Source organism: Xiphias gladius, chromosome 7, assembly GCF_016859285.1.
Source record: "Xiphias gladius isolate SHS-SW01 ecotype Sanya breed wild chromosome 7, ASM1685928v1, whole genome shotgun sequence".
NCBI classification, from domain to species: domain Eukaryota; kingdom Metazoa; phylum Chordata; class Actinopteri; order Istiophoriformes; family Xiphiidae; genus Xiphias; species Xiphias gladius.
In genome coordinates, this window is record NC_053406.1 from 25,550,689 (window position 1) to 25,576,713 (window position 26,025).

General features: G+C 41.7%; 4 protein-coding genes across 7 annotated transcripts; 3 read left to right on the plus strand and 1 right to left on the minus strand.

Moving 5' to 3' along the window:
* The first annotated feature begins 2,252 nt into the window (after positions 1-2,252).
* LOC120791675 (oocyte zinc finger protein XlCOF6-like) lies at positions 2,253-6,836 on the plus strand. The gene is made up of 4 exons (XM_040130226.1): positions 2,253-2,849; positions 3,234-3,622; positions 3,999-4,068; positions 4,270-6,836. Exons 1-4 carry the CDS (start codon positions 2,432-2,434, stop codon positions 5,850-5,852), a joined length of 2,460 nt encoding a protein of 819 aa, XP_039986160.1. The 5' UTR covers positions 2,253-2,431; the 3' UTR covers positions 5,853-6,836.
* On the plus strand, positions 6,837-11,186 carry LOC120791676 (zinc finger protein 431-like). 2 transcript variants are annotated; one of them, XM_040130227.1, is made up of 4 exons: positions 6,837-7,089; positions 8,420-8,759; positions 9,248-9,310; positions 9,692-11,186. In XM_040130227.1, exons 1-4 carry the CDS (start codon positions 6,928-6,930, stop codon positions 11,164-11,166), a joined length of 2,040 nt encoding a protein of 679 aa, XP_039986161.1. In that variant the 5' UTR covers positions 6,837-6,927; the 3' UTR covers positions 11,167-11,186. The 2 variants fall into 2 exon arrangements, with proteins under 2 accessions (XP_039986161.1, XP_039986162.1); XM_040130228.1 differs by lacking the exon at positions 6,837-7,089 and adding an exon at positions 7,102-7,233.
* A 2,323-nt stretch (positions 11,187-13,509) lies between these two features.
* On the plus strand, positions 13,510-22,199 carry LOC120791677 (gastrula zinc finger protein XlCGF57.1-like). Of its 3 annotated transcripts, none has more exons than XM_040130231.1 (8): positions 13,510-13,639; positions 15,011-15,109; positions 16,017-16,236; positions 17,470-17,540; positions 18,238-18,363; positions 18,690-18,975; positions 19,512-20,257; positions 20,794-22,199. In XM_040130231.1, exons 1-8 carry the CDS (start codon positions 13,529-13,531, stop codon positions 21,058-21,060), a joined length of 1,926 nt encoding a protein of 641 aa, XP_039986165.1. In that variant the 5' UTR covers positions 13,510-13,528; the 3' UTR covers positions 21,061-22,199. The 3 variants fall into 3 exon arrangements, with proteins under 3 accessions (XP_039986165.1, XP_039986163.1, XP_039986166.1); XM_040130229.1 differs by having other exon boundaries at positions 13,580-13,874; XM_040130232.1 differs by lacking the exon at positions 13,510-13,639 and adding an exon at positions 14,007-14,228.
* A 377-nt stretch (positions 22,200-22,576) lies between these two features.
* Positions 22,577-25,778, minus strand: si:dkey-182i3.11 (leucine-rich repeat transmembrane neuronal protein 4). The gene is given in 6 exon segments (XM_040131309.1): positions 22,577-22,623; positions 22,626-22,735; positions 22,737-23,002; positions 23,004-23,119; positions 23,122-23,578; positions 25,713-25,778. Coding segments are annotated over 6 exon segments (1,062 nt in total).
* Between the last annotated feature and the right edge of the window lie 247 nt (positions 25,779-26,025).

Below are 26,025 nucleotides of genomic sequence, written 5' to 3' on the forward strand. Positions count from 1 at the left end.
GCATGAATGAAATAGTCTGTGCATGTCTTGAAGTCCCATCCCTCCACTATGCATCACTGTAACATACCGGGGCGACACAAACTACCTACATGGAAAAAGGTGAACGAATGAAGCAACAACGTATAAAATGACCAGAACCCGAACTGCGAATCATTGACTCGATTCGAGTCGTTTCTTTGAATTGATATATACAAGCTGTGATATGGACAGAAAAAGTTTGTGTGTCTTTTGTGACACAGATAACTGAGGTCTGTGGCTTTACAGGAGGTTAAAGGAGGCCACAAAGTGAGGACCAGTGTAATTTCTCTTGCATTTCATTTCATCATAGGTAGCACGCTGAATGTAAAAGGGCTGTTATTTAAAGTCAGGTTTATTTGTATAGCCTAGGATTTATCCCCCACAAAAATATCCTTTTGTTGTGTATTTCTGTATTTAGGCATATTTAAGAACAAAAACCTTCTTTGCTGATGTTCATTGGGACTAAATTTGACCAAGGGATGAGTTCCTGTACAGTCTTTTCAGAGTCCATGATATAAACAACAGAGCCAAAAAAACATGTCTACATTTATAATAATGTTAATTCTATTAAAGTGTAGGTATAATTCTTTCAAAATGATTTGTGTATATGATGCCCAGACTTACACTTTTATCTGCAATGTCTCCATAAGTAGACTGGATGCGCACTTGCCCAAACATTACTGAGAACTATCCAGCCTTGTACTGCTAAAGCTGCAGGGACAACATGGAAGTTAAGTGTCCCAGTTAAATCACAGTCTCATACCCTGAATTACACATGAACAGATCGTACAGTGGATCAGTGTCAAACCCCTATCCTGGGAGTGATTCTCAGCCATGGTTTATCTCTCAGTCATCTGCTGAAGAGGGGGAGTTTTTCCGTGCTTAGTTTAAATCTGAGTTTAAGGCAAGAAGTAGGGGTGGGAGACATCTTGTATCCAGCAGTTAAACTTTTTAAATTAACTTTAATTAATTTGCATAGTCATAGATTTCTCAGTAAGAGTGAAGGAGAATAAGGAGATGTAATTTTTATAATTTTAAATGAGGGGATTGAAAAAAGCTATATCAATGCAAATTATTTGAATAGTAATTTGTGTTTGTTGTGTAAGTTCCCATTAAGTCATGCGCAACCAGGACTAGGAACATAGAAATATGGTCCACACAAAGACCGTATAAACTGAAATAATAAAGGTCTTAAAACAAGAGTTTCATGCAGGGGCCCTCCACGAGAGTGGGATAGATAATTAGCTATTAATGCAGGACCTACCTTACTTTTTAATGTACTTAAGTGGTGCTAATAACTTCATACTTTTGTCACTGATCAGATTGCCGAAACCAGCGGAGTGGATAAACCTGGGGCTTTTGAGGCCCCTCAGGTTCTGGGCCCCCTGGGCAGTTGCCCATTTTGCCCAGTGGGTAATCCAGCCTTGATCCCAGCGCCATCAAAAATAAAGATGTGTGTTTTAGTAAGAACAAACACGGTTACACTAGTGGGCCACTTCAGCCTCAACATACAAAAGAAATGTGCACTTCAAAGTCAGCTAGTATACATATACAGAGGGGTCCTGGCCTCAGACTTTTAAACCCTCTGTATGCTACTCTAGAAAAATATATTCTAAAATCACTATTTCTAAGGGTAATTATGAAGCTTCTCTCCCCACACCATATCTTAGTTATTATCGCCTGCTGATTTTAGTAGGATGTTTGGAGCTTTTATTGTGAAATATAGTCAGTGTTTTCTTTCTTCACTGGAAATGAATGTAGAGCTTTGTTGATGAAAATGTCTCGGTTTGGATCAGTGTTTCCAGATAGATGTTCTATGTCTATTATATTATATTATGTTATATTATATTCATACTTCCGCAAGGGGGAAACACGGATGCAGATTTTTCTGATACCATTCAGTCAATCAGCGACTTCCATAAAGACACCAGAACCAGTCAGTAGCTTGCAGTAATATGGAGCACAATTGATGAGGATTGTAGAGGGGTGTGTGCAGGAATTACTGTGGTTAATGTTGACGAAGATGATGATGATGAAGTAGCACACTTCAAAACAGTCATTATACAAATATGCTTCCCTAGAAAATATATTATAAAATCACTGTTTTAAGAGTAATTATGAAGCTCTATCCCCCCCATACAATATCTTAGTTATTATCGCCTGCTGATTTTCGTAGGGTGTTTGGAGCTTTTATTGTGGAATGTAGATGTGACACCGGAAACGGATATGCAGTACGGAATCTTTTCAGGGGAGCACAGGCCGCCATATAGGGCAGCGATTGTTACGTGAACGCGGAAGGTATACGGCTGTTGCGTTAAAAGTCCAAGTGAATTTGATCCAAGTTACTGTTTAACATTAAAGATGCGTTACGAGCTTGCGGACTCCACGGGCTGAGCTTCTAATCCGGGGAAAAATGGAGGCGAGGTTCGGCAGCGAAGTAGCGTCGATCGTGGAAGTCGCCGTCCAGGCGGTGGTGTCGGTGTTCAGGGATGTCTGGGCGAGAGAGGCGCCCCACACGCAGTGGGAAGAGGCGAAGTTCGGCCAAGTCCAGGAGATAGAGAAAAGTCTGGTGGTTCAGATCCACAAAGTGTTCACGGAGTTCTCCTCGGAGCTGTTTGAGGAGAACGAGGCTCTGCGGGCCAAAGTGGAGCAGCTGGAGGACGTGCTGCAGAGGAAAGCCGGGCAGCTGGAGCAGGAGCTGGAGGCCAGAGTGGGTCAGCTGGGCAGAGAGATGGAGCAGCTGGAGAAGGAGCTGAAGAGCATCAGTGAGAGCAGCAACAAGACTCAGGGAGGTCCGACCCACATCCTGCTGCAGGACGGCTCACTGATAGGTGAGGGGCACTCATCAATCAACCGATCGGTCACTCCATTGGTGGAGACGTGAAACTCGTATGACAGCCAGACTGAGTTCAAAAACATGGGAGCTGGGACGAAGTCATCTAAAGTATATTTAATCTATGTTTGCAGCTGAGGAGTAAAGGCCATTAAGGCTGCTGCAACAGTTAATTCCAATCAGAGCTGCAACGATTAGTCGATGGATCAGTTTGTCGATCGACAGAAAAATAATCAGCGGCCGTTGAGATAATCGATTAGTCGCACTGAAAAAAAAAAGCCAAACAGTCACCGTGTTAATTCTTCATTTAACGAGCCAGTGCACATTAAGAAATGAAATGAGTCTTGTGTGACATTATGTCTCTCTCTATGAAACAACACAGGAGCTCCAGTGCTGTCAGTCTGCACCAGTCAAGCTTCCCCAAAACCTGCGGCCCCTCTGGATGCTGCAAAGGAGTCCACCCCAGACCCTCCAGCATTTTCAGCTCAAAGTGAAGCCATTCCCGGCCCCACGGCTGAACCTGTGACTGTCCCTAAACCGGCAGTAGCCCCGATGGTGTTTGTTGGCGGAGTCAGCCCGGCTCCCACGGTGCTGTTGGTGGGTGCCAGCCAAGTCGTCACCCGGCCCCCCACGCCGTCGTCGGCCGCCCACGAAACGGCGGGAACCACGCAGCTCATCCTCAAGCCGGCAGCCTCGCCAGGATCTACGCCTCAAGACGCCCCCAGTCCAGACTCCGGCGCCGTCGGTGGCCTGGACTCGGCGCAGGAAAAGGTCGGGCGTTGAACTGGGTGGAGTTTGACTAATACCCAAACTGTTACTGTGCTGTCGGTTTTCATTTGTAAAAAATGTCTTTCAGATGACACTAGCTTGGACCAGACAGGGTGTCTGCGTACTTGTATCCATCTCAGTGGTGTTTATTTCCCATCCTGGTGCGATACAATGTGTACTTCAAGGCAATAAAGGCTCTATGAATAGTGTCGCTGTCTTTAAACTACAGAGTGAGCCAAAAAGAAATTCTCAAATGTTTCCAGTGTCATAATACGAAGTGTGCTGCAGAGGAAGCCGTCACCGTTTAGGTTTTGATAGCATATCATTGCGTACAACCAACTTTTAATTTAAACTTAAATTATTTCCTTGTGTATTACAGAAAGCCGTGGAAGAGGCACTTCCAGGGAGAACAAGGAGGACAAGGAGAGCAACTTTTAAAATTGAAAAAGGTTTGTTTACATTACATTACATGACTGTGGCTCCTTAATGGATGTGCGCATCTCATTTGAGTTTGGGAAGGATTTGCAATAGGTATAGGATGCATCCCTCCTTTTAAAAAAAAAAAAAAAACAACAACAAAAAAAACCCCTTGAATTAAAATCTTTGAATAATATTACACTAATTTTGTAAATCTTTCCCTCCTTTTCCAGTTTCCACTGGCAACAGCGCTGAAGAGAATAAAATCAACTCCGGTGAAAGGCTTAGAAAGAAAGAGTCCCGGACGGTGAAGCGTTTTTTCTGTGAGCATTGTGACGTCGGTTTTCATTGGAAAGGTGAACTGAACAAACACATGAAGGTCCACAAGAAGCCGTTTCCATGCGACCAGTGTGACAGAAGTTTCCTGGAAAAGAAGTCTCTGGAGAATCACCTTTTGCGTCATGAGGCGAGCAAAGCCCCCCTGCCCTTCCCCTGCCCTCGGTGTAAAAGATCGTACAGAAAAGAGCAGTCGCTTCAGAATCACCTCAAGCGTCACCAGCGGATGAAACCGCCAAAGCCGTTTGCCTGCGATCAGTGCGGGAAAACTTTCCGAATCAAGCAGTCTCTAGAAAACCACCTCTTGCGCCACGAGAAATGGAAGCAAATGCTGAAGTGCCAGCTTTGTGACAAGACCTGCAAGACATCTGTCCAGCTGAAGTGTCACATGGCCGTACACTCGGAGGAAAGACCGTTCAGCTGTGGGACGTGTGGGAAGGAGTTCAAGAGTAAGGACACGCTTCGGTTCCATCAGATGGTTCACACCAACACCAAAAAATACAAATGCACAATGTGCGACGAGACGTTCAAATATGCCCACTCCCTGACGGTGCATAAGAGGAAACACACAGGCATCACTCCGTTCGTGTGCACTGTGTGCAACAGGTCGTACAGGACCGGCACTGCTCTGAAAAGACACAGCGTGGTCCACACGGGTGAGAAGCCCTTCACCTGTCACATATGCGGCGCGAGGTTCAGCCTGAACAACAATCTCAAGAGGCACCTTCGCATTCACACGGGGGAGAAGCCGTTCACCTGTCAGGAGTGCGGCAAGAGCTTCTCGGACAACAACAAGCTGAAGTCCCACATGCTCATCCACGGTGCCAGAAAGCCTTTCATGTGCGATCTGTGCGGGAAGACCTTCCTCTTCAACTGCAGGCTGCTGATACATCAGAGGTACGTGCATGCCGACAGGAATGAGGAGGCAGACGGCACGCAGCGATTTTTCCAGACTAGACGACGAAACAAGTCTCTGGTCAAACCGTTCAGTTGCAAAATATGTCTGAGAGGTTTCAGCGCCGCGTGTTCCCTCAAACTTCACGAAAGAGGCCACAGTGAGCACAAGGAGTACAACTGCGGCATATGCGGGAAGTCTTTCCATAACAAATACTCTTTCGGCTATCATCAGAGAAGCCACTCGGGGGAGAAGCCCTTTGTTTGCGACGTGTGCGGGAAGAGATTTTTCCACGCCGGCAGTCTGAAGCAGCACGAGCGCATTCACACCGGCGAAAAACCGTACAAGTGCGACCAGTGCGACAAGGCCTTCAGAACGGACGGGAACTTCTACAGGCACCTGCGGATCCACACGGGCGAGAAACCGTTTGAGTGTTTGTACTGTCACAGGAAGTTCCACCAGTCCAATCAGCTCAAGTCCCACCTGCAGGTCCACACCGGGCAGAAGCTCTACTCGTGCCAGCAGTGCGGCCGCGGCTTCTCCGATTCAAGGCAGCTGAAGAAGCACAGCTGCGACGGGTCATAGGTTGATGTGGCCACCAGTACGCTCAGCCGATCGACGAATGGGAGAACCTGTGCGAACCTGATAAAGTCATAAATGAAGCGATATGTTGTGTTAAGGGAAAGAAAATTACTTAGAAAATTACTAAATATTTCTCGTCTGAACGAGCGTGACACTGACAAAAATAACTCATCTTTGTAATCTGTTGTTGAGAGCTGGTGTAGTTCACTCTATTTAAAAGCAATTGATCTGTTCTAGTTTTGAAAATATGTTCAGTTGTCGCAGTTAAGTGAAAATACAAAACGTTTGCTTGTGATAGCTTCACAGTGGCAAAGGGGTGCTTGTTTGTCCTCGTAGTAGTTTAACACTTCAGGGCTCTGCTAACTCGCACTTGCCATTACTCTTGATCTATTAGATTTAAGGGATTAAACAAAAGCATTTAATAAAGATTTTGATTGTGTGAGTAGTGGCAGCTCTGCTCTCATCCAGAGTACTTACAGTAGAGGTGAGCAGCATTGTTCGTGGCATTTATAGCTCGTTTTTTTCTTTTCTTTTTCTTTTTTGCTTCAGTAACCTCAGCTGTTGAATTCATGAAAAACAGATGGGGCCGTTTACCTTTTATAGGACATGGTGGCCGTTTAAAAAAAATCTCAAAGTCACATGTGTGAAATGGAGCTATTGAGGTAATAGAGGTAAGACGCCTCTGCAGATATTGTGAAGGTGATAAATGCCACTAGAATGCCAACTTTCTGTTTTAGGAAGAGTTAGGAACCGAACCTTTTTCTCTATTACAAGTTGAGTTGATATTGAAGTGAAGATCAAGGTAATTTTTTGTTATATTTGTACTAATTTATGTTTTGAGTTCACAATAATCAAACAGAATGCCACCAAGATGTAATTATTTTCAAAGTAAAAATCTAACTTGTAACTTGTACAGGTCTACACAATCCGGCGGCGAGTAAACTATTTTTCGTTCGTCACTGCAATTAAAGAAAATTTGCAATCGAAGCAACTTGGGAGTTTTATTTTGAAATAGGGTGTTTGGCGTTTGAGCTACTTCCATTTCCGGAGCCAATGGCGCCGACTCTTGTTTCCACCGATGAAAGAGTCGGCTGTGAACTTTGAAGGCAAAATGTCAGAAACCTCAGTGTTTTACTTGGAAACAAATACCATCATGGAGACTGTCATAAAGACGGCTGCCGATGTTATCGGGAAACCAAGAGAAGAAAATTCCAAAACGGAGGCAAATACGAGACGTAAGGTGAGCGAGCGGCTTCTGTTGTTGACGCAACCGTTCAATAAGACGTCGATGTTGATCAAGCGGGTCAGAGATGTTGTGGTCGGGGGAGATTGGACCGGCAGAGTAAAATCAAGCAGCGCGACATCCCAGCAAAGATGGCGGAATGTCAGTCTATATAGCCGCAAGCTAACATTTACGCATTGCTTAAAGTTCTGCGGAACTGTGCCGGAATGCCGGCGCGGTACCGGGGCCGTTTTATATTAAAAAATACTTCATTATATGTGTATTGGAAAATATTCTCGCGAATTTTTCAACTGTCGCGTAGCAAGTATACGGCTCCATTTGTATGTATAAAGCCATACGAAACCCGATATTTTGTATTAAAAGTGGACCTACTTTATTATTTAACAACAAAGAACCCTTATTCACATTGTGGTTAATTGGATTTGGTGGTGTTTTTCTGAAATGGGTTGCGATATGCGCCACAGCTAGCTAGTACGGTGGCCGAGAGAGCTCGATGCAATGCGATTTAAGAAAACACAAGCAAATGAATACCACCAAAGTGTCTCTAAATATCTTCATTTTTTCTTTTTTCTTTTTTTAACTCTGTATCGGTTGTGATAATAAGTACGTTCATTTTCAATTATCCCTGCCAACCCCCGGACACATTTCACACACAGAAACTTTCCTTGCTAGTCCTTTATTTATAAGATAAAGTTATGAAGGGAAAAATGAAGGTCTGGGTACCTAATAAGCTACTTACTCGCATATATATATATATATATATATATATATAGTAGCAGGCTCTTATTACAGGTTTTTAAATAACTTTGTTTGTTTTGTGTTAAAGACGACTGATAAACAACAGGGTGGGTTACCACCGTCCAGTGATAAGAAGGGTGGACTGGTGGTAAAATAAATTCAGTCCTGGATTCATAAATTATTTAATTTAAATTATAATTATGGCTTATGAATCACTTTCTTTGCTGACGTCAACACCACTGACTACTGTCTACCTGTAAAGATTAGTTGTGATCTGATTAATTATTATGCTAAAGTTACTGTATTATTGATGAACTATATTTGATCATCGGTTTAACTGCTTATAAGGCAATAATCACTGTATAGTATGATTGGGGGTTTTTTAAATTATTATCCAGCAGTCATACCACCAGTTTATATTAAATTTTTATCCATTTGTGACTTTTTAATCAATGTGACAGCTTTTGCATGACCAACATCAGATTCTTGTGTCCACTTTAAATACATCTTTATATCAAGATCAGATACTTTTTATGTAATAGATCTTTTCTAATAAACGATGGCGATGGCCTTCTTTTAATCCTCACAGCCAGACTTCGACAGTGTCGTGGAAATGTTGGCACGGGAGGCGACGAGAAAGATCAACGCCATTTTCTCCCAACTGTCCTCACTGCTGCACAACGAAAACAAGACCCTGAAGGCCACAGTGGCACAGCTGGAGAGCGAGCTGAAGACCGTGACGGAAAACTTTGAAAATGCCAGAATGTGGAGAGAAAATGTCCTGAACGGCTGCCCGGTCCTGTTCGAGCAGAGTGGGCTGATTTTCACGTTGAAGCCATTCGGGAGGTTAAAAAGAAAAACAGATAAAGTGACAGAGGGAGCCACAGATTCGTCGCCTGCTGCTGGGACGCAGAGTGGACAAGATGCTGGTAAGTTTCCATTAATGGAGAAAACCAGACAAAAATATTAAACCTATTCAAAGTTTATTGCAAGTGGGGAATGCAGGATGACTAAGGCTGGGTATGTTTGCGGTCTACAAAAAGAAATAACAATATATGATCTATAATTGCAAAAAATGGGAATTAACGTGACATCCAAAGCAATAAAGCAGGCAGGCATTCTCAGGATTAGCTTCAAAGTGTTATCATTGCAATACAGCAAAACTCCCCTCGCAAATACAGAGAGGAACTGCACATCACAGGCTGTATATTACTCTGCGCAGCAGTGATTGAGAGTTGGGATTTCACAGCTCTAGAAAACATTCTCCCCCTCTGGTTTTGGAGGAAACTTTGACCCGACAGCGGATATTTTATTAATACTAGGGAACAGAACATTTACATTTTCAACATTTTCGGTTGACTTCAGCAACGACTAATGCGTTTTCATTTGTAATCTTTACTACTAACGTCTTGCTCAGACGGTGGAGAGTCGACGAAGGAGGTGAATTCTGAAGCTGAGTCCTCACCAGCAACTAGACAAGGTGAGATTTAAAATAGTAAATGTGAAAGTAAACCGCATTAATCCAAAGGAAAGAGGACTCTACTAAACATAATTGAATAAAGTGTGAATGCAGTGATGTCTGGGACTTTTGACTCGGGTCTGACATTTCAAATCAGAATATAACCTTGATTTCTTATGTAAGTTTTAATATGTAATTGATGAGAAGTTCGTTGTTCTACAACTGGTCAGTGACTGTTAGCAGATAAGAATGGCTTCTGTAACTCAACACTTTCAGTTTGTTAAGGTAATGATTTTATGTGTCAAAACTTTTCCTTCTACCACAAAACTTCCTGGTTTTGCCTCTGTAGTGCCGTCACTCTGGACACGTGTGGTAACTTTGATCTTTTCCCCTCCTGTCCAGACACTGCAGAGGATTGTTCCGCAACGAACATGGCAGAATCCAAAAACACCGACAGCCAAGACGCACAGGAAGCACAGGTCAAGAAGAGAGGGAGGATGTTTGTATGTGACGTCTGTAACAAGAGCTTCAACCGGCAGTTTCATCTGATGAAGCACATGAACACTCACAGAGAACAGCGGCCCTTCGCCTGCAACCAGTGTCCTAGAAAATTCAGGAATACAGAAACCTTTGAGTACCACCTGCTGCGCCACGAAGAGAAGAAGTACGCTACCTTCAAGTGCCAGCTCTGTGAGAAGAAGTTCAAAACAAAAATGCACCTGAAGACTCATCAGCTCGTACACACGGACACGAGGCCGTTCATCTGCTCCACGTGTGGGAAGGGCTTCAAAACGAAACACAACCTGCAGGCTCATCAGGTCGTCCACACCACCGAAAAGCCACACAAATGCTCAGAGTGCGGGGAGAGCTTCAGGTACGCCTTCACCCTGCAGTGCCATAAAAGCACTCATACTGGAGACCACCCTTACAAATGCACGGAGTGTGGCAAGGCTTTTATAAAGAGGAGATCGCTGAGGACGCACCAGTCGGTCCACAGAGGGAAAACCTTCACCTGTGAGACCTGCGGGGCGGGCTTCACCCTTCAGCACAACCTGAAGAGACACATCCGTATTCACACTGGTGAAAAACCGTTCAAATGTAAAGTCTGCGGGAAGCGTTTCATTCAGGACAACAAGCTGAAAGCACACATGCTTCTTCACGGTGCTTCAAAGTCGTTCATGTGCGACCTGTGTGGAAAGACTTTCCTGTACAACTGCCAGCTGCTGAAACACCAGAAAGTGTCTCACGACGAAAGACAGGGTCAGGTCATCAGAAGACGCACCCGGGAGCGAGGTAACCGCAGAGTTATCTACCGACGGGACAGAACGACAGTAGATGTGACGCCGTTCAGCTGCAAGACCTGCCGCAAGGGCTTCGACACTGCGGGTTCACTGAAAAGACATGAGCTGATCCACACACGTCAGACACAGTACAACTGCCACACATGTGGGAAGTCTTTTTTCTACAAAGCCACGTACGACTACCATCAGCGGATCCACTCGGGAGAGCGGCCGTTCGGTTGTGACACATGTGGGAAGAGGTTCATCATCCGTCAGGCTCTCAAGTCCCACAAACTGCAGCACTCGGGAGAGAAACCACATAAATGCGAGCGGTGCGACAAGGCCTTCAGGATCTACACAAACTACCTCAGACACTTCCGGATCCACACGGGGGAGAAGCCGTACGAGTGTGAAGTTTGCGGAGTGAGGTTCAGGCAGCTCGGACACGTCAAGTTTCACATGCAGGTGCACACAGGAGAGAGACCGTATTCTTGCAGCAGCTGTGGACTCGGGTTTTCAGAATCAAGGCTGCTCAAGAGACATAACTGTAGTGAGAAATGTCAGAAAATGCTTGGGAACACGCTCACAACGGCCTGAAACTAAAGCACTGATTCCACGGTGCTGCAGTGCAGCAAGAGACTCACTTGTTGATCTTCAGTTGTTATTTTCTGTCAGGACAAAACACCCAGTCCTGAAATGAATGGGATGTCTAAAGAAATCCAGAACCAAAACAGGACCAGTTGTAGAACTAAAACTAAACCAAAAAATACCACTAGTACCATATATCCGATACCAGAAGAAACCTGGTGTGTTAGCCGGACCAATTCCATCGGATGGGATTTTCTGATAAACGTTTCCTGAAGAAAATGTTACCTTGGACATTATGACAGTTTTAACTCAACTCTGGCCATTAAAACTACATGATAATTTACATGTTCCATGCGTCTTCTCATTAATAAATTGTTTCTATTTTTCTCAACTTTATGAAACCATCAAATGCGTAATTGTGAACTTTCAAGTGTCCTCAACTGAAGATACAGCCAATATAAACCCAAATATTCTGCATTTAAATAAAGGTTGCTTTAAATTATATGACCCTTCATTTTCATATTTTCAGTTTTCCCCTCAATGTTGGATTGTGATAAATTCAAAACGGCGAAGTGCATAGAATAAATATTGTGTAAACGAGACTAAATTCTCTGAATTGATATGTCATTGTTTTGAAAAGCCTTCCAGGTGATGACATGATAGCCCTTTAATTTGAAAGTTTAAAGAAGTCCGTTCAAAGCCAAGGACACCCACCATCCCTTTACAGTGCACATCACTTTATTTATCAGTTTATTTTGTTTAATGGGAAGCATTGGTCCATTTCATATTCTTTGATAACATGTATTTTATTAAAACATTAACTATTCACACGAATAATAATAAGGCTATGAATAATCTGACTGACACAACCAAAGGATAATAGTAATAATAATGTGTATAAATATCTGTTATTCACCCGAATAATGTGGAATTAATTATCCATACAGTTTTAATAATACCGGTTACTGTTGACATTTTTAATAATCACACTAATAATGATATGTATATATTCATAGTAGTAAGAATATCTCTGATTAGCCATAAATTAATAAAGTGTCAATCGTCAGTTGCTCTGGTGTCAGCAATAAACTTTCACTTTTTTTGGTTTTGTTTGTTTTGTTTTGTTTTTTAGACAAAACATTAAAAAATGTCCCCTTGTGCAAGGCTGTTTATTTGAACACATCTTGCAGGGCTTCATACTGTTTAATAACAAGGTGTGCGTTATTACAGCGCACGCTACTGAGGTTACTACAAACGACTAAGATAGAATAATGAGAATTAACTTCTCAATAGCAGAAAGGTTTCATGATCATTTCTGCTAATTCATTTCTTAATTCCTTCGAGTTGGCCATTCAATTTATTTTGAAAACGGCGACAGGAAGTGCTACAACGTAGCTCTGTCTGACTTGACGTTCTGCCTTGCTATTTCTCTTTGCTGTGACCAGTGGGGGCAGTAAAACACAACATGTCAACAGTAAACTGTTATGAAAACAACAACTCTTTACTAATACGAGTTTTAACAATGCTGCCATTATTGTTGTTACTTCTAATATTACACTATTAATAATATATGTATTGATTTTAATTATTGCTGTACTGACTAAGACTATGTCAAGCATAAAGTCATGTAGTGTTGCAGTTCTTTAATTTGGCCTCCGGGGGGCGGTAAACACTCGCGTTTTTAAATACGTTCACGTCAGCCGCGTCAAGGGAGACAGAATGCCACAGTGATGCTTCCGGTAAGGACTTTCAGAATTAAAACAATTTCAAACTTGTATTGATGTAATATTTATCCGGACTACTTACTCACCATCACATCATTATATTTACCTAAAGAAGACGAAACTTAATCGAAACATAGCCACTCATGTCCATAAGAAGTGGGAATTCAACAGCATTGTGTTTGCATTTGTTTCTTCTTGTTTTAGCCCAACTATACGTGAAAGCTCCATTATTTCCCCATAAACCAACCAGTACTCTACAGCTGACACGACTGGTTGATTAATCGATTAGCTAACTGAGAGAAAATTAATAAGCAACAATTTTGCAACTTGTAATTGATAAATCGTCATTTTTAAAAAAATGCAAATACGTTTTAATTACTTGACACGGAAAAAATAAAGCAGTTTGATGAAAGACAACTTTACAAAAAATTAGTTTAATACAAACTAAAACAGTGAAAGTCTTAATACCACATTTTGACGTAAGACAATGCTACATGCTAATGCTAAATATGGACGCTGGAGGACCCGTCATAGTTGATATTGTAGCCCTTACCATTTCATAACAAATTTGTGATCAATCAAATTATGTAGACAGGAGTAAACGTGGAGTAAACGTGGAGTAAACATGGAGTAAACATGGAGTAAACATGGAGCTTCTGGGCAGGTGCCTGATTTGCACGGCTGGTAATCCCAGTATGATTGCTTTTATTTTGAAAAACACGACCGGGAAGAAGAAGGTGGAATACGTGTTGTGTGTGGTACGAGTTTTTTGTGTTTTTTCACCATAGCCACAATATTGTAGCACCCCAAGCTATTTGTTTTCATTATAAAATTATAGAACTGCGGCGGCAGTTAAAGCCAACATATTAATTCGCCAGCATGTCAGATTTGGAGGCGCAGGTAGGCTCCCTTTTGGAGATAATGGTCAATGCGACTGTCACAGAAATGACCAAAGTTACGGCTGAAAACACACACGGGTGCTCGGATGATAAGGTACGTTAAATTGTTAGAGGTCACAGTCAGTCTGAGCTGTGTTGCTGCTGTTGCTGTTGCTGTTGTTGTTGTTGTTGTTGTTTTTGTGTAATCCTCTCTGTGTTGACGCTCCCTCCCAGACAACCAGCTGATCATAGAAATAGAAGAGCTAGCTAGCTGCTTTAGTCAGCTTTCAACGACTAAACTCTAACTACTGCTGACCGCAGCGCCGTTATTCAGCGTGGAGCGTATATTCAGGCTAGGTTCAACTTAAACACGTAAGTCTGGTTGATCAAGGTACCACATCGACCGAGAGGAGTCCATCTATGGACGCCATTTTGAGTTGGACAGAAGGCCCGGGCCTATCTATCTGCTGTATGTCTACAAATCTTTCAGCTACAGGTTTCACTCGCCCTTATGTGCCATGACCATGATCGATTTATCCGTTAATATTTTATATTTATAATGATATACAGTACGTTCAATGGTGGGAAGTAACCAAGTACATTTACTCATATACTGTACATAAGTACAATTTTAAGCTAGGCCTACTTGTATTTCATAGTGTTTTAAAGTACATTGTACTTCTACATAGTGATGGAAAGTAACTAAGTACATGTACTCAAGTACTGTACATAAATACAGTTTTTAGGTACTTGTAATTTACTTGATTAAGACTAACTAAAAACAATACAATTAAAACTAACTCCATCTCCATCCAATACAGCAGTAAAACACACATTGATGACTCAGTATTAATCTATCTATGACATACAGTATAATAAGGTATAAATAAAATAAGAATAATAGTCCTAATTGGTCCAATAGGAAGAAAACATTAACCATATAATCATAATATTTTTATTTGCACCATATATACTTTTGCTTTTTTAATTAACCATATATAATCATAATATTTTATTATTGCACCATATCCTTACTTGCCCTTTTTACAAGTGTAATGTACTGATATGAAATAAGTTGATCATATTTTGAGTTGGAAAATTATTTCAAATCCCTAGACTGTACCTATTACTCTCCCTGATTATGTCAAATGGTCTGTTCATTTTTTCACCCCTTTATTCTGCTATGACACTCGATACGTAATCACCCAGTGTTTAACTGCCTCAAACAGCGGCCTGTATTGTTCCCATCAGGTGATCCAGTTGAATGTCTTCATGACGTCTCTGGCTCGAGAAACTGTGGAGAAGATCTGCCAGCTTTTCCATGAATGTTCCTCTCTGCTGCAGTTAGAAGTACGTCACTTTGACTGCTTTGATATATTTGTCCACAGAAGCCTGTTGCAGGCACCTTGGTAAAATAAATGTCTTTTGTTTTCAGATTACGGTCTTATCTATTATTGTCGGGAAAGGGTGTCATTAAATCGTATTGACCTTATTACAGCATGTTATAATGATGTTGAAGTGGGTTTCTAATTTATGTTTGTTACACCGAAATTTAGAGAAATTTGAAAGATATCTGTACCTGGCATGCATTTTTCTAGATATGGTACCATATATCCTGAAGGGTTATTAATTTACCTGTGGGAGAAGGAATTTCAACAACTTTGACACAACGTATATCTTTCCTATAGAAACCTTTTAATAAAGATGTTTTAGAGCGGCTACTAATAATTATTTTCATAATCATTTTCTGAATCAATTGCTTAATCATTTGAGCTATAAAACATCAGTAAATTTCCATCTCAAGTCCTTTAAATTGCTGTTTTCTTCCAAACAAACAGTCCAAAAGCCAAAGATATCACCATAATGTAAAGCAAATTTTTAACATCTGCTTGAAAAATGACTGAAATGGTTTGTCAATGAACAAAATAGTTGCTGATTAATCTTCTGTTGATCACTTTGTCGTTCAATCATCTAATAGTTTTAGCTCTAGATGTTCCACAGTATTGGCCAGTGCCCATTTAAGTGCTGATTTTGGATTTGGCCAATATCGAGAATAAATGCTGCAGTGCTGAAAAATTTGACCAAATCTCAACATGTAAGAAGAGAAATTTGAAATTAAAATGTTGACAAATTTATATAATTTCACTATATATATTGTTATATCCCCCAAGCCTAGTGTAGATGTAGATACAAACACATCAAATCCTGAATTTGTCTTGATTTCGGTTTAAGAAGCCAGTTTGTTTTTGTTTTGTAGGTGTCGCAGGGTGTGGCAGAGATTGAGGACCTGAGGAGGAGGCTGGAGGTGGCAGAGACAGAGCTGAAGCTTGTGTTGGAGGGTAGCAGAGGCCAGAAGGAAGCAGAGGAGCTGACGGAGGGAGGCAGCGGACAGAGGGAGGGCAGGAGTGCTCCAGCCAACGGAGCAGAAGGAGAGACTGTCCAGATCAGCCACCACACAGGGAGGAAGAGACGCAGAGGTGATGACTTTGTCCTTTCACTCTGTTGTTTGTCTGAACTAAACACTGAGTGGAAAATCAGGTGTGTTGCCTATAATGCATTACGACCGATTTTGAAATTTAACACATCATCTTTAATGACAAAAATTGCAAGTAACCTTTGTATTTTCATAATTTTCGTTGAAAAAAGGAATTGTAGTGCCCAGTAAAGAATAGGAACTATATTTTGTGTTTATCAAAACTCGAACTCCACGACATAAGGTTAAAACAAAAGTTCGACATTTTCATATCTACCCGTTTAATAAAAAACTAAAGCAAGCAGTTGATTAGCTTAGCTTAGCACAAAGACTGGGAACAGGGGGGAACAGCTAGCCTGGCTCCGTCCAAAGGTAACAAAATCCACCTACCAACACCTCTAATGCTCACTAATTAAAATGGTGTATCTGTATATATTGGTTAATCAGCACAGAGATGTGGAGGGGAGATTAAAATGTTAAAACGACAGTTAGCTGTTTTACACGGGTTTATGTGCCAGACTATTTCATGGTTTTGAGCAGTTACCAGCCAACCACCAGAGACTCCAGAAAGTAACTGGTCTTGGCCATGTAAAAGGGCAAATTGCCTTTTTTACATTCTTTTTTTTTTTTTTTTTAATTTTCCCAAAATATGGAACTATTCCTTTAAATTGAGTGAACAAGCCCTTTGTTTCACTACTAATCAATCTATATCATCCACCTCTACATCAGGATACACTAAAGATAATAATGCATGTTTCCTCAGTTTCTTTTTGTCATTATCTTATGCTTTTATTTAACTTTGTAGGGAAGGATAGGAATTAAATAATTAACACAACACTAAACGAGGATAGACAGCAACTAATCCGGACAACTTTCCTCTTTGACCACTAGCTCATCTGACATCGACAGCAGTCAGTCTTTGACAGAGATTTTTTTTAATTCCCACGTTTTTCGAAGTCTGAGTCTTTAAAGTCTAATTCTTCCCATTGACTTTGGTGATTGGCAGAACTGGGTTAAAAAGCAGGCTATAAATCTGGAATGACTGTGTGTGTTAGGACAACCATTTTTCCTCCTTTCAATACTGTGTAAAAGAGCTACACTGATGTTAGAGCACTTTACTACCAAAAAGAAGTTGACATAGTCTGCAGTGACAGATTGACTGTCTCCGTTGTACTTGGTTTAATTAAGCAGAAGTTGCTACAAAAGTGCTAATAAATAACTTCTGGAATTTTTACAGTTGTGGCTACTGGTGATACTGCAGTGAAAAGGTCACCTATAATTCACCTGTGGAAAGGCAGAACTTATGAGGTAAATTCCCGTCTTGTCTCACACAGATGTTCATGCATCAGTCTCTTTTTCCAACTTCCTGTTCTTTCCCTCACACTCCATTAACACTTATTAATTACAGCTGATGAATCAGATAGGACGAATTAAATAGGATTTTTAAAGAAACATGGGCAATTAAAATGCCAAATGTCAATGAATGATATTTAAGCTGTTTGTTTGTTTTATTGGTAAGCCATATAGCCAAAAGTATGTTGGCACTAAAACATTTCACCCATATGTGACTAGTGAACATGGGCATAAATATGTTGCACAAACAGCCTCATTCATCTGTGAAGGCCTTCCACAATCATTCAGAACATGGCTGGAGAGATTTGCTCCCATTCAGGCCCCAAAAGAGCATAAGTGAGGTCCAGCACTGATAGGGGGCTGGCCCACAGTCAGCCAAAATGGAAAAACCATTTCTTTATGGACCCGGCTTTGTGTACGGGGGCATTGTCATGTTGAAACAGGAAAGGGTCCTCCCCCATCTGTTGCCACAAAGTTAGGAGCAGAGTATCATTTAAAATACCATTGTACTGGACTTATGGGTTCTGGACCGAACCATGAAAAAACAACTGTAGGTCAAGAGGGGTTCCCATTTCTTTTTATTTTTAGTCCTGTTTGTATGCATTTAAATTCTTAAATCTGTCCATATGTCCTTATTCTGTCTTTCTCTCAGGACAGTGTCCAACCAGTAGTAATAAAGGAGGAAGGATTGGAAGCGTTCGCTGACCAGGCATCTTCTGATTCTGGTCAGTGCAGAGACGAAGCGGGTCAGGACGATGACGACGACCCAGACTACCAGGTCGACCTTGTGAATACCTCAATATATTTTTGTAATTTAAAAAGTTTAAATAATTTTTACTGATCTTTTTTGCCTGTTTGTCTCTCTTTATTATGTAAAGAATTTAACATACATATATAGTCTGTCTTTTCATTATTAAGAATGATTTCTTCAATGGCCCAAATGTGTTAATGTGAGGGTAAAGGCCAGTCTGCGGTAAGCATGTGATTAACTGCCTTCTAGCCAGTGTATTATAGGATAAGCATCAGCCCACCACTGCCAAAATCAAGAAAAGAAACAGTGGGTTAAAAGAAATGAATGGACAAATTGTCATTTTGTTCTTCTAGTTGGAGCCAGAAGATCCAGATGATGGTGACCCAGGATATACCACCAGAACTAAACGTGTTGTAAAGCCCAAGTCTCACCGAGGTCGAGCAAAGAAGGAGAGTCAGAGTCAGAACCAGCAGTCTCTGAGCTGCAAACACTGCAGGAAAACCTTTACCAAACTGCTGCAGCTCAAAGCCCACCAGGCCGTCCACGGGGCGAATGCCGAGAAGCCCTTCCACTGCTCTCAGTGTGGCAGAGGTTTTTCATTCCAGCGCAGCCTCAACGCACACATGCTACTTCATACGGGTGAGCGTACAGCTTTATGTGACATAAACCAGCAGACCTGACATCTTATCACCTTATAAAGTTGTCACGGTGATCATGTTAAGAAACATCCATATAAACATACATAGGAAATATATTTACACATTGATTTGGAGATGTGTTTCTGGCCTATTAGTGAGTGTAAATCAAATATTCACTCTCTTTTTTGTTCTGGTTCTTTAGCTGCTAGATCTTCCACTTTCTTCACCAGCTAATTTCTAACTTTGTCTGCCTCCTGTATGGCCTGGGCAGGTAGTGCACAGTGGGCCCTAGACTTGTTGGCTAAAAATACCTGCCACCTGTTGCTGCTGGAAATGGGGTTAATGAGAACAATGAGACTCAATCATACAGCAAAATTGGATTGAGACAAAGAAAGAGCTAAAAGGTCACTAGACCTGCAAAACAGGGCGATAATTCTTTGTGTTTGTTCATCGCGAGTGAACACGTTCACATTACTTCTGGTCACGTGATTTGTGCTCATTACAAATGTTAAGAGTATGAATTATTCCCATATGCAGGCGAGAGACCACACACCTGTGATGTTTGTGGGAAGGGGTTCACCCTGAAGCAGCTCCTGAGGAACCACCAGCGCCTCCACGCTGAGGTCCGGCCATTTTGCTGTGAACAGTGCGGGAAGAGCTTCTACCGAGCCCACGGCCTAAAAATGCACCAGATGGTCCACACGGGCGAGCGGGCCTATAACTGCCAGTACTGCAACAAAAGCTTCACAATACAAGGTAACCTGCAGCGCCACCTGCGCATACACACAGGGGAAAAGCCATTCAGGTGCGAGACTTGTGGCAAGAGTTTCAACCAGGCCGACACTCTGAAAGGCCATCAGCGGATACACACCGGTGAGCGTCCCTTTAGCTGCGAGACCTGCGGCAAGTGTTTCATCCAGAAGAGTGCCTTGAAGATGCACCAGAAGACCTCTCACTCAGGCGAGAACTCACTGGCCTGCGTGGCTTGCGGCACTACTGTGGCCTGCGTCGACTCGCTACGCAAACACCTCCAGACGCATGCAGTAACTATTCCGTGCACGTGCGTGCTCTGCGGCCGGCGTCTCAGCTCTATCACTGACCTGCGCTCGCACCAGCAGCACCACACAGTAGACAGGCCTCACAGCTGCGGGCTCTGCGGGAAGAGTTTCAAGTCTTCCAGCTACCTGAAGATTCACCTGAAGACACACAGCGGGGAGAGGCCCTTCTCCTGTGACATCTGTGGTCGCATGTTTACACAACACAGCAGCCTAAAATCACATCAGGTAGGTTTACATTGACTGTTGTTTTCATAATGGACGGGTTCAACAAAAGTGTCTTGTGTCTTTGCTGTTGGCATGAGAACAAAAATATGTTGCTTGTTTGTAACAACATCCATGATTTACCAGCTCAAAAGTTCAAAGTGGGACTCCATTGCCAAAAAAAGCATTAGGCGGTCAAAGAGGAATATAATTAGTTTGATTCAGGCACTTGTAAGAAAACTGTAACACGTTTTTTGGGCCACTTACAGTGGATAATGTTTTCACCCTGCTGCAAGGATGTAAAGGAGTACTCGGGTTATCTTCAGTACACCCTGGCATTGGTGTTGTGTGTGGTTACAGATGCAAGAAAACACACCTCCGGTGGATGTGATACTGGTTGTGTAAATTAGACACAAAACACACTCTAGTATTGACCCGTTTTGTAAACCCAGTTTTATGTCAACACAAGCTGAGTTAATTTTCTAAATAGCCACACCACAGATGGTTTGGAAAGATGGGGTGTAATCCTTATGTTTCTCTTTAAACCTTCTCCTCCGAAGGTGGTCCACACAGGAGAGAAACCGTTCAGCTGCGACACATGCGGGAAATGTTTCAGCAACACGGGCAACCTGAACAGACATCAGCGTATCCACACTGGGGAGAAGCCGTTCAGCTGCGACACGTGTGGACGCAGCTTCAACCAGGGCAACAGCCTGAAGGCCCACCAGCAAATACACACCGGGGAGAAACAGTTCATGTGCGACAAGTGTGGCAAGAGTTTCTCCTACCTGAGGAACCTGAAAGACCACAAGTGTTTCTACGTCTGATGCAGAACGGCAACTGACAATGAGACGTCTGCCCTGGTGGCAGAGCAGATGGCGTAAGGTTCCTACTACCAACTGTATAGCAACCAACTATAAGGATTACACATACTAATCCTAAAATCATGTAAGAAAACACTGCTGGTAAATGAAAGAAAATAGTCAGAACTAAGGAGAGCAATCAAAAGTATATGATGTGTTTTGAAGGATCACAAAATATAATGGTATCACTGGAGCAACCTGCATGTATCGAGGGCCTTTTAGGCCTTTATCTGAACACTGTGCTGGTAGTTACCGGAAAAGTGTAGTCAAAGTTTCAATTTGTTATCAAGAAGGATTGAAATAAAATCAGCCCATATGATTTGCGCCTGGGTACAAAGAAAAGCCAATAGAGTGAGACTTGTTCATACCACAATTGAATGAAAACGATCCTCATTAAAGATTGGCTCTGTAGGCTTCTAAAAAACTTAAATGTCCCTTTAAATTAAATGGACTGACTAATCACTCATTTTTGTCAAGAGTAGAAGAGTCGATGTCATTCTTCTACTTTTGGACCAGTGGCAGAGCAAATGAATAGGCTCTTTTTGAAAAATGGGTTAATAGTGCATATGATCCAAAACTTTTGGCCCAGTGACCAATGTGGCAAATTGATTTAAAAGTTTAAAAGACATTTTCATTACTTTCAGAGACGTAGTTTTACTAGAGGTAGCATGAACAATCTTACCAGCCACGGTTAAAATTTAGCAGTACTTTGCTGGCAGCTGTCGAACTCTAACCCTGATCCATAAAAAACTATGGAATTGTGACTGACTGATTTTATTGCATTTAGGTTTTTTCAGGATTTTAAACATTATTTAAGTGTATGGCTGATAATGGTTTAACCAACTTGAAGAGTGCTTTCTTGTCTTTTCTCCAAACACTGTTTCAGATAATAACTAAAATACATAATACAACTGTGAGTTTTTGGAAACAAAGTTGCCTTGTGTGCATTAGAAGAACTGATATGCTGACTGAGAAAATACAAAAACCGATGCTGACAGAGTTATTTTTTAAGAATGTTTCATCTGCAACCTTTCCTGTAGAGTGAGTATTTGTTATTTCTCAGCTTTTTGACTGTTAGTCAAATGGATAAACACTAAATCTTGTGGGTCTTTTTCTTTTAATGACTTTCATAATTCATTTTAAGAAACATAAAGAGCTAAAAATCTCTCTCCTTTTGACTGGTATATTGTCAAAATCGAATGCACACACAAGCGCACTCAACAATTCAAGACTTCCCCCCGGTTGTCAAGCCAGTTCTGACAGCATTCACGAACACATGCACATCCTTCACAAACAAATCCCCTGTCAGCTGATTTGTATAAATGTTCCTTGAATTAATCCGATAAACACAATGCATCTATTGATATTCAAAATTACAGTATACTGAGATTAGAGAGCAAATACTTTAAAACCAAGGGCAGACATGAAAAGCACAGAAAGGAAAAAAAGGTTACAGAGGATAAAACCACTACGAAAGATGTCACGATGAGCTGACAGCTATGAGAAACATTGTGAGCAGATTGGCATTTCTAGAGGAAATGAAGGTGATTAGCCGCTTGCAGCATTTGCAGTGCAGTAATCTTGTGACAAGGGAGGCATTGCTGGGTGTGAGAGGGCTGTATCCTCAGTAAGGGGTGATGAAACATTTGGAGAAACCGTCCCGAGAAGAGCAGAAGAAGCAGATCTCCTAGCTTGTCTTGTAGACAACACTTGCACAGGTACGGTCCCACAAATTACCTGACAGACGGACAGCATTACGCTTTCTCAAAGGCTACAAAGCCCCACTCTCCACTGTTCTGATCTGGTTGGACTTCAAACTCAATTTCTCGAGGTTTGTAAGTCCTTGAAAGCCATTAGGCTGCCAGTCATCCAGCTTGTTTCCATCCAGGTCTAGTTCTGCTAGTTTTCGAAAGCCGGGCAAAGAAGTGAGGGTGTAAACTATCCAGTCATTTGTTCCTTAGCAAAAGCCTGCGGAGGTTGTGGAAGAGATGGAAGGCGTTGAAAGGGATGTCATGGAGCTGATAAAGTTCCAACTGAGCTCTTTAAAGTGGGTTAACCCTACAAAGTCATCAGAAGACAGCCCTGAGAGGTGATTGTTGACCAGATCCAGTGTTGAAAGATTTGCTAGATTCATGAACAGGCTTGTAGGAAGTTTACCCGTACGGTTTCCGTCTAGTTTTAAATCTTTTAAACCGATAAGCTCTCTAAACTGGTCTGAGTGTAAACGGGAGAGATGGTTATGAGAGAGCGTCAGCGAATATACTGTCACCGAACCATGGAAGATTGAGTGACGCAGAGGGCTGATGTGGTTGTCACTGAGGTCACTCATCCTGTGGAAAAGTCCTGTGGGAAGGAACCTCAGAGCGCTGTGCTCCAAGTGCAAGTTCTTTAGTGACTTGAGTTTAGTGAGCAGAGCAGGATGGAGCTCCAGGATGCGGTTGTACTACAGCTGTAGCTCATTGAGTCTGGACAGTAAATCACACTATCACACACAAAGTAGCATTTTCAGGCGGCTGTATGTTTCATAGACTGCAGCTTCTCCAGCCCACGCCTGGGTCTTTCCTGCATCTCTTTGTGTGAGATGTACAGCTCCTCTGTGACCTTTGGCAGCTCATGGATAAGGCCCAATCCTTTCTCCTGACATGCAATGGGGGTGAGGTTGTACAGACATTGGCAGGTCGGGGGGGCAGAGGTATGACATCCAGACCAAGAGGCTCAAGGAGCCCACAGTTCAGGCTGATAGCATGTTTGGCTACAGCAGAAAATTCAAAAATGTTTTGTACAACCAATAAATAAATAATTTTAGCTAAATGTATTGAATTAAAAATATAATTTTCAAGTTGGCTTTCATTATGGAGAACAAGATCTGAAAGAGAATTAAGTAAATTAGGAATCACTGAGTGAAAACAGCACAAAAAGTTTCTTAATATTCTCGACAAGTGCTTGTGCAAGTTTGTGTTCTGAATAGATTTTTAGTTTTTTGTTTCTGCATGTCGTATTCATTGAACCATAATGATTTGCTGATTCGTGAAGGCCCCACTTTAGGTAGGCAGAAAGAGAAGCTGTTTGTTTTTCTCTGAGGTGGCTCTGTAATCACGTCTCTCTTGCAAAATCTTGAGATCTTAATCTCAGTGAGATTACCTGGTTAAGTAAAGGTTAAATACCTTTCCAGAGAGAACGCAGCCCAACTGTCCAATACATTTCCTTCTAGATTTTAGTATAATCAAAACCCAAGAGGTATTTATTTAGAAGGCTAAAGTTCCAGCAATAAAGATCTTTTCAGCAGATTCTGCTGCCCGAGGCTCGCAGAATAGAATACCAGACTGGTTTCACAAATGTAGTTTAGTCTTTTTTTCTTTTTTTTTTAGGTTAATTTTTTGGCATTTTGCCTTTATCTAACAGTTAAAATGTAGAGAGAGTGAGTGAGTGAAAGGAAATGAACTGATTCCTCGGCCAGGAATCAAACCATGGATGTTGCGGTATTCGCCCTTACCATTAGGCTACTGGGGTGCCCCAGAAAATGAGTACTTTAGTTTTACGTCATATTGACCACATGCAAGGCTCCAAGGCACTGACCATTCTCAGTCAGGGAGCAATAACCAGTTAAACCATGGTGCCTTGGTAATTAATGTATGTTGAGTTTAAGCTGTAAAAGACAGATAGATAGCAAAATATAGAAAACATTGTATTTAAAAGGGGCATGATGTGTTAAACTATGTGTTCTCTTCATTGCATGACAGAAACTTTGCTTTGTTTAGCTTATGTGAACTCCTGTCCATATTTGTAATGTTGACAGTTGCTTGACCATGGTTTAAATATACAGTTACGTATTTTTTCCCTGTTGAAGGGTTCTTCTGGGGAGTTTTTCCTTCTGAACCGATGGTGCGAGGATAGAGGGCGTTGTTTCCCGTCCGGATTGTGAAACCCTTCAAGGCAAATTTGTGATTTGTGATATTGGACTATCTAGATAAAATTAACTAGACATATAATTAATTGCAGTGTGATTATATATTTATTGCTTGGTATAAAATTGGGGTTTATGAAAAGGATCCAGTGCAGAGTGACATGTACAGTGTCTCATTACTCTTACTGCTTAACCAATAGATGGCAGTCTATTCTATTTCTTGGACGTCCACATTTTAGGTCACCTCAACACTGTGATTGTTAAGAAACAGAAAGAGAGGCGTTCAGACTTGTGTTTGCCCATTTCTTTTTATAAGAATCTTTTTGTTTTTCTGAATGATGCGAGAGGCACATATCGTGTATATATCATTCAAGTTCCAGCTTTCTGAAATGCAGTTCTTGCTCATTGTCACCTTCAAACCTGCAGGTTAAATTGCAACCAAAGACTACAGAACACAATGGAATTGATCAACACTCTTGCACTGAGGAGAGGTTCATCAGTAAAATCAGCTGGTTTTTGCTATTTGCAAACCAAACATGCACACTTAGCATTTTATGGCACATTACTGGAAACCAGCAATCTAGTGAAGAAGACCAATGTTTCCTGATGGGCTTTTTTTTGTTTTTTTTTTTGTAATATATATTCTGTTTGTTTGGTGTGTGTTTCCTTTTAAAATCCCTGTACATGACGTCAGTCTGTGCCTTTGACTGACTGTCTGGTGCATGGCTGGCTGAACAGCCACAGGGCTGTACAGTAGGTCAGTCTGGCTGTAATCCATTCCAGATTACAGTTCAGGGCATGTTAGGAGGAAGTGTGGGGGATTGGCAAAGACAACGCTCAGTACAACTGGCTTCCTGCCAATTTAAAGAGGAGACAAGTATGTTTGTGTTTTGGTATTCACGTGAGAGCCAGGTTGAGTTTTTTTTTTTTTTTTTTTTACACCTTCAGGAGGACATTTTAAGAAAGCATTTTCATTTTGGCAGGTATACCCTTCTTTAAAAAAAGATCACTGTTTTTCCACCTTC

What these genes read in the sequence shown, in the direction of transcription:
- LOC120791676 (XM_040130227.1), top strand. Translation starts at nt 6,928, where the DNA reads ATGAAAGAGTCGGCTGTGAACTTTGAAGGCAAAATGTCAGAAACCTCA. An exon ending in GCAGAGTGGACAAGATGCTG is followed by an intron (nt 8,760 to 9,247) that starts GTAAGTTTCCAT and finishes CGTCTTGCTCAG; the next exon opens with ACGGTGGAGAGTCGACGAAG. An exon ending in CTCACCAGCAACTAGACAAG is followed by an intron (nt 9,311 to 9,691) that starts GTGAGATTTAAA and finishes CCTCCTGTCCAG; the next exon opens with ACACTGCAGAGGATTGTTCC.
- LOC120791677 (XM_040130229.1), top strand. Translation starts at nt 13,761, where the DNA reads ATGTCAGATTTGGAGGCGCAGGTAGGCTCCCTTTTGGAGATAATGGTC. An exon ending in ACGGGTGCTCGGATGATAAG is followed by an intron (nt 13,875 to 15,010) that starts GTACGTTAAATT and finishes TGTTCCCATCAG; the next exon opens with GTGATCCAGTTGAATGTCTT. An exon ending in GCAGCCTAAAATCACATCAG is followed by an intron (nt 20,258 to 20,793) that starts GTAGGTTTACAT and finishes TCTCCTCCGAAG; the next exon opens with GTGGTCCACACAGGAGAGAA.
- LOC120791675 (XM_040130226.1), top strand. Translation starts at nt 2,432, where the DNA reads ATGGAGGCGAGGTTCGGCAGCGAAGTAGCGTCGATCGTGGAAGTCGCC. An exon ending in GCAGGACGGCTCACTGATAG is followed by an intron (nt 2,850 to 3,233) that starts GTGAGGGGCACT and finishes GAAACAACACAG; the next exon opens with GAGCTCCAGTGCTGTCAGTC. An exon ending in AACTTTTAAAATTGAAAAAG is followed by an intron (nt 4,069 to 4,269) that starts GTTTGTTTACAT and finishes CTCCTTTTCCAG; the next exon opens with TTTCCACTGGCAACAGCGCT.